At 44.7% G+C, this 11,153-nt stretch overlaps 4 protein-coding genes across 4 annotated transcripts; all 4 read right to left on the bottom strand.

The window, feature by feature from the left end:
- Positions 1–292: 292 nt before the first annotated feature.
- On the bottom strand, positions 293–1,534 carry N7495_010068 (uncharacterized protein; the record flags this gene model as incomplete). The annotated part of the gene is made up of 3 exons (XM_057212719.1): positions 293–988; positions 1,043–1,262; positions 1,293–1,534. The coding sequence occupies 3 exons, from the start codon at positions 1,532–1,534 to the stop codon at positions 293–295; spliced, it is 1,158 nt and encodes a 385-aa protein (XP_057059582.1).
- A 915-nt stretch (positions 1,535–2,449) lies between these two features.
- Positions 2,450–4,238, bottom strand: N7495_010067 (BtaA family protein; the record flags this gene model as incomplete). The annotated part of the gene is made up of 3 exons (XM_057212718.1): positions 2,450–2,885; positions 2,949–3,568; positions 4,050–4,238. 3 exons carry the CDS (start codon positions 4,236–4,238, stop codon positions 2,450–2,452), a joined length of 1,245 nt encoding a protein of 414 aa, XP_057059581.1.
- Positions 4,239–6,954: 2,716 nt separating this feature from the next.
- N7495_010066 (uncharacterized protein) lies at positions 6,955–7,835 on the bottom strand (the record flags this gene model as incomplete). The annotated part of the gene is made up of 3 exons (XM_057212717.1): positions 6,955–6,960; positions 6,998–7,449; positions 7,562–7,835. 3 exons carry the CDS (start codon positions 7,833–7,835, stop codon positions 6,955–6,957), a joined length of 732 nt encoding a protein of 243 aa, XP_057059580.1.
- A 1,675-nt stretch (positions 7,836–9,510) lies between these two features.
- Positions 9,511–9,806, bottom strand: N7495_010065 (uncharacterized protein; the record flags this gene model as incomplete). Its single annotated transcript, XM_057212716.1, has 2 exons — positions 9,511–9,707; positions 9,773–9,806. The coding sequence occupies 2 exons, from the start codon at positions 9,804–9,806 to the stop codon at positions 9,511–9,513; spliced, it is 231 nt and encodes a 76-aa protein (XP_057059579.1).
- Between the last annotated feature and the right edge of the window lie 1,347 nt (positions 9,807–11,153).

Below are 11,153 nucleotides of genomic sequence, written 5' to 3'. Positions count from 1 at the left end.
CATGCATGTTCCTTTATTCCCTTCTTTCTCCTACCTGCAATCCAAACTCAGTGTTCAAATCCTCACTAAGCACCAGTTGCCTAATAGGTATGCAAAGAAGAAGTCTGATACCACCGAATGGAATAGCAATCCACCACACCCATCGCATGCTATCTTGATAAACACTCAGTACTTCCGCCATTAACTGGGGAGTGTCTTTCAAAGTGCGTATAAGCCCATCACTAGCCATTGTATACGCGCCCCCATTAGCAAGCTTTTCACGTAAATGAACATTACTGATGCGGTAGAGCAGCTACTGAACCCGCGTATTAAAGACAGTGGTCGGAATCGCGATACCCCAGATACAACCAAAGCTGCGCATGAACGCCCACGTGGCAGTAGCAGTGGCTATATCGGATTCAGGGAGGGATGCCTGGATAGGAGGCAGGGTACTGGAAAAGATCATCTTCGAGCCCGCGCCGAAAAGAACCTGGAAGCCGGCCCAATCGCGAGCGGGCGAGTTATCGTCTGGTAGTGAGAATATTCCGGTGGCAGTGGTGAGGTATATGTAGCCTAGAAAGTGGTAAGGACGATATTTCCCGGTGGAAGCGATCAAGACACCAGTCATGATGCCGAGGGGCGCAATAGCCGCTGTAATAGGGAGCACAAACAGTCCGGACTCGGTAGCAGTCGAGCTACGAATTGCCTGAAAATAGATGGGCAGAAAATATCTAACCCAATAGACTAATACTGATTGAATAAATGCAATCCATAGTGCACAAACAGCCGTTCCACTCGATAATAACTTGGTAGGAATAGATGGCTCCGGACATAACCGGGATCGTTGATGAGCGTAGAAGAGAAATAAACCCGCTAGCCCTAGAACCAGGGGCACAAGGACCCGCCATGAGGACCAAGGATAATTAACTCCTGCCCAACTGAGTGCCAGCAAAACCGAGACAACCGTGGCTGTGAGAATGACATTGCTAATGTATTCGACACGGCGCAGCTATTGCCATATGGTACCACCTGAACGTGGATGGGAAACGCGAAGGAACAACACAAGTGATATCAGTGACACGGCACATAGAGGAAGATTGACGTAGAAAACCCAGCGCCACGACGTATGCTCAGCAAAGGCACCGCCTAATACGGGACCAACCACCGTCCCCACTGCCCATACAGCTGCCATAAGAGCTACATATTTCCCTCGCTGGCGAAGAGGAACGAGATCACAGATGACATTATCAACAAGCGTGTTAATACCGCCATCGCCAATACCCCTGAATGGTTAGTCTGGCAATGATCTGAACTGTATTGTCTGCTCCCCGGTAAGACCGCTTCCTAGTGCAAAGATGACGACCGAAAGGATCAGGAGCCATCGACGGCCGAATATATTTGCCGTCTGGCCGAATAAAGGGAGGACCACGGTCGACGACAGAATGTTAGAGTTGGTGATCCACATGTACGATTCACCAGCGTTGATGTCGAGCGTGATAGTCGGAAGGGCAGTCGATAAAATGGATGTGTCGAGAGCCGAGAGAAAAGTGGTCATGCACAGCGCTGGGAACACAGCCCAGAACTGTCAAGGCTTTTTCTTAGGGGGAGCAAGACCCTCCGTATGTGCTGCTGGCGCTTCGCTGTGCTGATGTCCATGTCCTGAGTTGTCTACAGGTGTTGATTATTTGTCTTGTTTCTCAGATTTCTCCTGTGTCGACGCTGGAAGAGCCTCCATTGGAATAGACTCCTGTACAACAGGACTTTCCGCCCTTGTCAAGACTGCGGTCGCCATGAGAGATGTTTCGAAGCCAGGGAGTTAGATTAGTGTGGACAAGAAGCGACATAGGCCTAATGGGGGAGGGGGAGCCTTGCCGTTACGGGATGTAAGTAAATAAAGATGTTTAATATAAGTCAAAATTACGGACTTATACGGACTTGTATTATTTCATGGAAAGGGCAAAGTCAGGGTGGCTCATAGAATACCTTGTAGGACGGGTTTAAAATGGCACCAGCCGAAGGCGTGCGCGTGTTATCAACTTTATTCGGACTTTTATTCTGCTACTGTTCCGGTGTTCAGACTCTGCTTTCACTGAATGAAACAACCCCTAATATGATAAATTCCAAATAACTTGCTACGCCCTTCATTAACAAGCTGTAAAGTTCCTGTTGGAAATACATTCCCGCTTTCATTGCAAGTCATGATATTGTTGAAAGTTTTGTAAATATGGAGGTGTAGGGTGCTTAAGGCGTTTAACCTACTTACCCCACTTTAGTAGCTTGCTCCTCTATAGTTCACTTCCTCTCCCTTCTCTCTTCTTCTCTCTTCTCTCTCTACGCATCCATGATATCAGTTTCCTGATTATTTTTCTCCCTCCTGAGAAGTTTATTCAGATATCTATAGAGACCAACAGTTGTTATCAGGGACATCCATGCATTCTATCTCGGGCTCGGGCGTCGATAAGGGTAGATTCTACATCTTAGTGTAGAGCCAGCATGATGCATACATATTGACTCGGTCAATGTATGCGCCATCTGTTCTAGAGCCCATGCACTTAGAGGAAAAGCCATAGGCTTCGAAAATATCGATATACCAGGGGCGCAGTGCCGAAGAGCGAAGTAGTACACGGCCACCCATCTTCAGTATACGGTTCAGTTTGGTGATCTGAGTTACGGCGGCGACACCGTTTGGGTCAAACCAGTCCATACTGTCCATAAGGATAGCGACGGTGAGTCTGTTAGAGTCCATATGGCTAAGAACTTCGTCGATCTCATCTGCGTGAATTTGTATGCCATCCAGTACACCCAGCTGTGAGAGATTGGCATGTGCCTCATGTGAGAGATACTCCGGATAGCACCGATGGTTGAATGTGCCGGCCATACGTATATGATAATCCGGATTGCTGAAGCTGATCTAGGTCTTCTCGACCACTGGATCGAGTGTACTCACCATGTAGCGCTAGATGGCGCACGAACGAGTTTTACGGTCAGCTTTAGTGGGCCCACCGACGGGTTGACTCTCAACATAGTCATTTTCAATCATGGTGAGCTGATGTTTAGGGACACCGAGAGCTGACCATAGAAATTTATCCTGGCTCACAATTAGCCTACAGACCAGATTGGAAAGCAGAGCTGGCTTGATCTTTTGATGCCAATTATGGCGCTGCTCGTCGAGTGCCTTGTCTTCAAGGAAATGTCGAATCACACCATGGAAGCCAAAGAGATACGAGATCCAACGGAAAGCTCGTATGCCATGGCGAGAACCCCCAGTATCATACAGACCATATCTGTTGGAAGTGGAGAATATGTGACAGCGGTCGAGCCAATATTGGAATGCTCGGCTTGACAGGTGTGGCGATAGTTTTGTGAGCAGCAGAGTCCGAAAATTAAGGTGCTTGCCTTCACCGAAGAGCATCCAAAAATCTTCATATGGCAAAGCAGTATAGGAGGCCATTTTCAGCTCCAAGAGATGGTTCTGCGACGGGTTTAGGTCGACAGCGTGGATCTTAGCCGTGCTCCGCAATACGTATGAGAGAATATTATCTCCAGCGCTAGTAGTGGCCAGCACGACGCCATCGGCGCTGAGCTTGAGCTAAATCCTGGAGATAAAATAAACACATATCAGAGTCCCAGCGGTTGATATGGTGTCAGTAGACTACTATTTTTGCTATTTTGCGCCTGTCGGAGCAATGGTCTGACTAGTCTTACTGTTACATATGCATCTCCTATGTAAATGTATCGTTGCGAGTTGTAAGAGGTGTGTCTATTCAATTTTGTCCTCGCTGTAACTAAATAGATAAAACTAACTAGATTCACTTCACGTCGCTGGACCGTAACCATTCTCATTGGTCCTGTGCCCCACTTTGGTCTGGTGGTATCGACAGCGCCCCGTCTGTTTTATGATTTATGAGTTTAAATTATAAGTCTACCTGCGTAAGATGTAGAGCACAGGCTGCACAGATAATGTATAATTTTATTAAAATTGTCGGTGTATTTCTAGCATCTAATATTTATTAGCTCATTTCGGGAAGGCCCGTCCCCTTACAGGACTACCCTCTCGAAACCGTACGTACGTTTGAGTAGGGTCTGGTAAGAACATAATCCCGGACACGTAATGTGGCGTCCAATCGGTTTATAAGTTTGAAAGTAGCCCCAACAGCCCCTGGCAAGTCTTTCTGATCTTCCTCCGGGTCAAAAATGTTGTTATCTCCCCCAAACCTCATGGCTCCTGAAACGAGACCACCAAACTTGGATGAAAGCATGGCAAAAATCATACCTCCCAACAGTAATAGCAGGGGTCGGACCGATAACCCTGGAACGGATCAGGTCCACCCAGCCTAGGAGCAAGCTTATCTTATGGGCAGCAGGCTGCATCTAGTGTCTTCTGCCTTTGGTATAGCCAATATTACGGTTGCTCTAGATAGCAGTATTCTCGGTAAGTCAAGTCATGTCTTACCTAATCTATCTTCGAGGCCCAGACCATAAGACTTACCTTCTCATCCAGCGACCGCACTACCGACTGTAAGTTCAACCTTCGGGTCCACAAATGACCTTGGATGGTATGGCAGTAGCTATTTGCTCGTTCAAATGGCCTCGCAGCCAATTTGGGGGAAGGTCTATACTTGTTTTGAACCTAAGCGGACCTATATTTTATCCCTGGTGATATTTGGGGTGGGCTCTATACTTTGTGCAGTATCTCCCATTTCAGCCTGTCTCATTTTAGGCCGCGCTGTTACTGGCTTTGCCGCTTCTGGGCTCTTAGCAGGAAGTCTGTGAGTACATTGTGTTCCCATATCACATCAAACCCCGCTTCAATCGGCTCTTGCGGCGCTTAGATCTAACATATTACAGTTTCATCTTTGGCCAAGTAGTGCCGCTAAGGCAGCGGCCGCAGGGAATGGCATTGATGGTCAGTATTAGCAATATTGCTTTAATGATGGGAAGTACCATCGGCGGTGCTATTACCGACTCGATTCTGACTTGACGGTTCTGTTCCTGGATTAACATCCGTATGTATAAACCAATATCCCGAAATTAATCCGACTAAATTATGGATAAGCACTCGGAATCGGTTGCCTTGTGGTTGTAGTGTTGATCCTAGACCGTAAGCTACATCCTGATCAAAAGCTCCCTCTAAGTGAAAAACTACATAGAATTGATCTATTCAGTTTCATCCTGTTATCATCTAGCCTAACCTACTTATTCCTTGGCTTCGAATGGGGAGGTCTATCAGTTTCTTGGTCAAACCCGAAAGCATGGGGATGCTTGTTAGGCTTTGCCCCTCTGAGTATTGTCTTCATTACTGTACAAGCACATAAAGGTGATAGGTCAGTATTACAGCCCCTTTCTTTTGGATGACTGCCTAGGTAGTTTGAGATTATCACGTCTGACATCAAGTTTATATTAGAGCTGTGATTAATTTGAAGTTTATGCGCCAGCGCACTATATTGGTTTGCTATCTATTCTCATTCTTTTATGGCCTAGCTATCTCTACACACCAATGGTTGCTACCAACATATTTGCAGAGTATCCACTATACCTCAGCCGCGCTTTCCGGTGTAATATGTTTAGCATTTTCTGTTCCAATGACTATCTTCGGTTTATGCACGGGATTTTTCACCACGCAGTTTGATTATTATGTTCTATTTATGTGGGCAGGGTCTGTGTTGTACGTCGTTGGAAGCGTGCTACTATTCCGACTAGATGCAGATAGCAGCCCCAGTCATTATATTGGTTACCAAATTCTAGCAGGCTCAGGCTGCGGAATGGCTATTCAAGTCACCTTTATTGCGGTTCAAGTCGTTGTATTACCTCATGATATGGCGCATGCCTGTAGCATGGAGGTCCTGTTTCGCCAACTCGGGAGCTCCATTGCTATTAGCTTGGCCGAGAATATTTTCTTGTCCAGCGTCACTTTGCCCCTTGCAAAAATTATACCGGGAGAAAATTCATCGATTTTGTCTACCGGTATCCGTGCATTTGTGCAAATTACCAAAAATTTGCCCTATCAAGAACAGGTAGGGGTAAAGAATCTCCATGACTACGGATTTACGCAAGCGTTTATTTTGCCTCTGGCGGCTACTTCAGCTGCAGTAATTGCTAGCTGGGCAATTGAGTGGAAAAAATCGAAAAGGACAGCGATACCCCAGCTATCATAGAAATGAGTTAAGTACTTTAATGACAGTAAATAATATCTGCTATCACTATCTGCACGTCGGAATAATAGGTGTTTTAAGTGAAGGCTCATCCTGACTGTGATGTAGAATACGCTAAAAGATGTTTCTCTAATTTAGATTACTATGTAGGTATTTCCCTAGCCGCCTAGGGCTCTTTGTGACTAGGATATATAACACCCAACTCGTATTCTGGCTGCATGACTTGAAACCTTAATAAACTGTTCTAAATAAGATATTTCTAGCCTCATGTTCTTCATGCTCGGTCCCGTTCAGCCCCATCCAACAGAATATCCAAACTCACCAATCCCTCTGATAATTATGGATAGGATGATATAAAAATTTATGGTATATATACCAAGTGGCCTGTAAATACGAAATGCCCCATCAAGATCTAGAAAAACTTCAAGAATAGTTCCAAGAAATATTTCCCCGGGTTCTCAGATTCTTTTTTTCTAACGAAGTATGAGTAGAGCTCTGTGTTAGAACGCTACATTAACACCCATAGTCATTCTTAGTGTCGATCAACTACGTTGAAAGGACAGGGTTCACACGTTACACTATATACACTGGAAAAGGATATGGTTTGTCCTAGATTCTTATTATATACGTTGTGCAAAGTGGTGTGAAGTGTGCTCGATTCATGTAGCTACTTGAGTTCCTAATGTAGTCGTTCCCCCGTGACTCGGGGGTCTGTTTGTTCCGTTCCGGGTTTGTGGTATTGCACGATTGCAATATCCATGTTCCGACACTCAGGTACATTGACCGGACTCAAGGTCCGCGTTACTCTCTAGGTCAGAGCGATTCACCTCTGTGTAGGTCCTCTCACATTTTCTACTCCAAAAGACCTCACTTGCAAACCAAGTATAGCTATCAGCATTATAGATAGCATGAGCCTTATTAAGCGCGTGCTGGCAAGACCACGGCCCATATTTGAGGTCTACAACCTTACGGTCCAACGGAGGAGACACCAGATGTTCCCAATGCATGAATTCATGCAGAAGTACTGTTCCAAGCGGGAGGGCGTCTTCCAAGTTACCTTTAAACTCATCGCATGTGACAGCTTTCGTATCCTTATTATAGCCTTTACCAATACCGCCAAGTCTCAAAGCCCTTGAACAGATCACAACCTCGGAATCAGAGTCTTCCAACAAAGTAACCATCAATGCTTCCACCTTTTCGTCATCCTCGCAGATAAAACCGTAATCAGAAGATGACTCGGAGTTGATTGGGACATTTTCCAACATAGTATTTCCAGTATATTGAGTTTCTGCACCACCAGTAATCTTGTTGAATATGGCTAGTTGTATAATCGAGTTAGTTCAACTTAATTGGCCAATCTTGAATTCAAAAATAACTTTGCGTTCAGTGTAAATGTCAAAGGTTTTTAACTTGAAAGGGATATCACCTACTCATGACTACTTCATATTCTGATTCAGGAAAGTATTTCAAATAGATAGATTTGAAAGCAGCTTTTTTGGTTGTTTCAGTCTCCCCAGCTCCTTCTATCACCGCATTCGCCAATGTCATCACGTCGCGGAAGGCATCTTCAACCTGGGTCTTTTGCTCATCGCTGAATCCATCCAGTATCATCTTGTCGAGTACAGAAGATCTCTTGATAGGATTTTTAGGAGCAGCTAAGGTGGAGACCACCATGAGGAGCGAGAGGAAGAACCAGAGCAGCATGATATATACCACTGAAGACTTTTTCCCCCAAGATGTAGTCCTTCAAAATTTAAGAGAAAGAAGGTTTAGTTTTCTCGCCAAGTAAATGGCCTTGCCCTTTAAGATTAAATATTGTCTCTCATGGATCTTTACGGGATATCATGGATCAAATCCTTTAAGTAGGAATCGAACTTGGGGCCGAAAGTCCCATTTTCCCGGACATAAATTGATAACATGTAGTTATTATTACTGAAAAGGATTATTACAGATAATAATTACCTTCCTTCCGACCCAATAAGTTTTTCGTCTTATCAGCTAATAAAAACGCTGCATTTTGTTGTTCTGCAGGAAATGCGATATCAACTGAGGTCGTTGGGGAAAAAAAAAAAAAAAGTAAAAAGGTCGTGGTTATCTGGCAGTCAATGGGAATCAATAGTAATCTATAAGATTTAAGCTATAGTGGAATGAATCCACCACCCATTCATCACCTGGCGTACTTCTCGGGCAATTTACCAATAATTTGTAAAATATTACTATCTGTTGGAACGAATATCAGCTGACATACCAAGATCATGTGATCTTGGCATGGCAGCTACTATATCTTCTTTCATCTGAGCATTTTAGAATGACACTTCACTTTTACCCAATATGCATACACCTATTATATACGTACAGAAACGATATCAATAGCTGTCTGCTTCGGTAATAACCTAGTCAACCGACACTATCCTTATCTCACAATAAAACAGTCAACTTAAGTCAGATATCAAAAGAATTCTTGAGGACAACATCTTTAATCTATTTTTAGGAACTTATTCTCATCTTCAGAAATTTATATCGAAAATTGTAATCTTGAAAAAATTCGTGATAATATATGCACCTAGTGGAATGGGGAACGCTCTAGGCAGCACGGTCAGAACCTGCATGTCGATTCAGCTAGGAAAAACCAACCACAACCACTAGGGAAAGCTCAGTGAGAGTGGGAAGTCAAAAAGTGAAGAGGTGTATAAAGGTGTTATTCTGTAACTATCATAACTTCTAGATAAATGGTACTACTTTGTTATCTGAGCGCGGAACGCATCTTTGAATGCGGCTTTGAGCTTGTCCGGGGTGATTTCTGTTTTGGAAAGGCCATATTCGTGTGCTGTGCTGGCGTACTGCTCTGTGACGGGCTTGCGGGGGTGGAAGAGGGTATCGAAGGCGTCGAAGGCTAGGAGGAGGGTTCGTGGAGTGGCGCTTGTGGTTGTTTTTTTCTGATTGCTTTACATGTTACTGAGCGGACGGTGGTGAGGAAGGTCATTGCAGGTGTGGTTTGTTGGTGTGGTTTGTTGGCGGAATGACGCGGGTCACACCAAGTCAGGCGGAGATCTAGAACGTCCCGGTGCCGATCTATCGGGATTTATCTTGATTTACGGGAAGTTCTTAGCTCAACGTACGTGCGACTCAAAGACGATTTAGATAAGTGACATCCTCGTGGGTATATTGAAAGACTCGGTAAATTCAACAAAGCCCTCTCGATCTCGCTTGATCTGCCGCGCGTTCAATTAAGATCGTGTTATTCTAACTTTGCGAGACATCATAACGGCTCTCTTTACTTGAATTCAGTAAATTCATGGAAATCGGCCTGGAGGAATGAATGAATGAAAACTTGGGGTGTGTAGAATTGGGATCCTGCGCCCTTCTCATAACCTGCTTTTTAACCGCCTGGATAGGGCCTGGTATAGTGAGACGGGTTATGGGGTACTCTCCCCGCGGCTTCGGCCTCGAGAGCCAAGTAGCCCGGGGTACAAAGCTCAACATCACTTGTCCACTGCTCTCGGTCATAGAGGATCACTGAGCTTGGAAGTTGGTTAGCGTCCTTGGCTTGACAGAAAATATCGACGATTGGTAGGTCTATATTAAGTCTGTTATCATGCGTTAGTTTATTGGGCTGACTTGGTTGGTCAAAGGATACTCACAGCGGATTTTGGTGTCTATAAGCACCCGGAGCATGCTTAACATCCCCAAAAGTTGACCAACCCTCAAAAGCGCTTAATTATGGCACTTGCATATTAAACGGGCGGACTTTGATAGAGTCTTTCACGGCCTTGTTGATTTCATACTCGACAATTGTCAGGCACCCGCTTTTCAGACCTAGTTCATCAACCAGCATATATGGGCCTGAATAACCGAGATAGGATACTTTGCCAATATGTGAGATAGATAGACCCGAATTTTGCGGTCTCAAGATCTGCCCAGGGCAAATAATCCTCTACCGAAGGATCGGTAGTGGTTGCTGGATTGAGGATAGCCTCCGATGGCATGTAATTATCGAGTAGACAGTGCCCAGTCTCGATATCATAGTTGTATAACAGGATCGCGAATTTCACCCATCGCGCTCGATTTGTAGCATGGGTCTCATCAACAGGGGCAAGAGAAATCAGGCCGTGGGTATCGCTCGGCTGAATAGTGTTGTGGAGAAGTTCCAATGCTTCGGCTGGGTATCGAAGACCTTCAATGGGTTCAAATATGTTCGATCTTGGCCCCTCCCTGGAAGACCCACAGATGCACGCGATTGGTACGCCTGAATGAGGGCGAAAAAAATAATTTTTAGTGTAATAGACTTCGGAGATTTGACGGGCTTGACCGAGTTGAATTCATATCACAAAATTCCTGTGTAGCTGAAGCCCATTTTTCCACCAGTTGCCGGCGGTGGTATAACTCGTGCAGAAATCCAATTCTCCTAGATGCATGTTAACGCAGCACTTGAAGACGTGGTTGTTTGAAAATTTGAATTCTATAATGAACATACCTGTAAAAATAGTAGCCCTTGACTTCCTTCTTGATTTGGTCCAGAGATAAATCTGTTTCTGGGTGTGGTTGAATGGAAGTGGGGATTCCCCCTGGCCAGTGCTGAGCGGATCTCGGCATCATGTGTGTGATCAAGTTCGTTAGGGGTCCAAGGAACAAATGAATCAATCAAATAAACGGGCGCTGGAAATGGCGCTGGGAAATGCCGGAAGAAAATTTGGCCAACCATGTGCTACATAATATATACACCTATAATTCATCGTTGTGACGTGTTTTAGATTTGGAATTTATGGGCATATTTATACTTGATGTCCTACATGTGTTAAATAGCTAGTTTCAAACATTTATGTTGTTAAATTTGATGTTGAAAATTTCAATTTTTTGATGTTCCGAGAAACTGGCCGAGTGGTGGAACGCGTTATCAAGCTGCATCCCGATTCATTATCTACCAAAAAAGTGGGGGACGTGAGTGCATTCCATTTACTTCTAGGGCTCGTACGAGGCTGAAAATTTTAGAGGGTTGAAACTAGTATGAAGTCTTAAAATATG

Source organism: Penicillium taxi (assembly GCF_028828555.1).
Source record: "Penicillium taxi strain IBT 34144 chromosome Unknown utg000006l_segment0_segment0, whole genome shotgun sequence".
Lineage (NCBI taxonomy): Eukaryota > Fungi > Ascomycota > Eurotiomycetes > Eurotiales > Aspergillaceae > Penicillium > Penicillium taxi.
The sequence above is the reverse complement of the archived record's forward strand: the minus strand, read 5'-3'. Positions and strand labels throughout refer to the sequence as shown.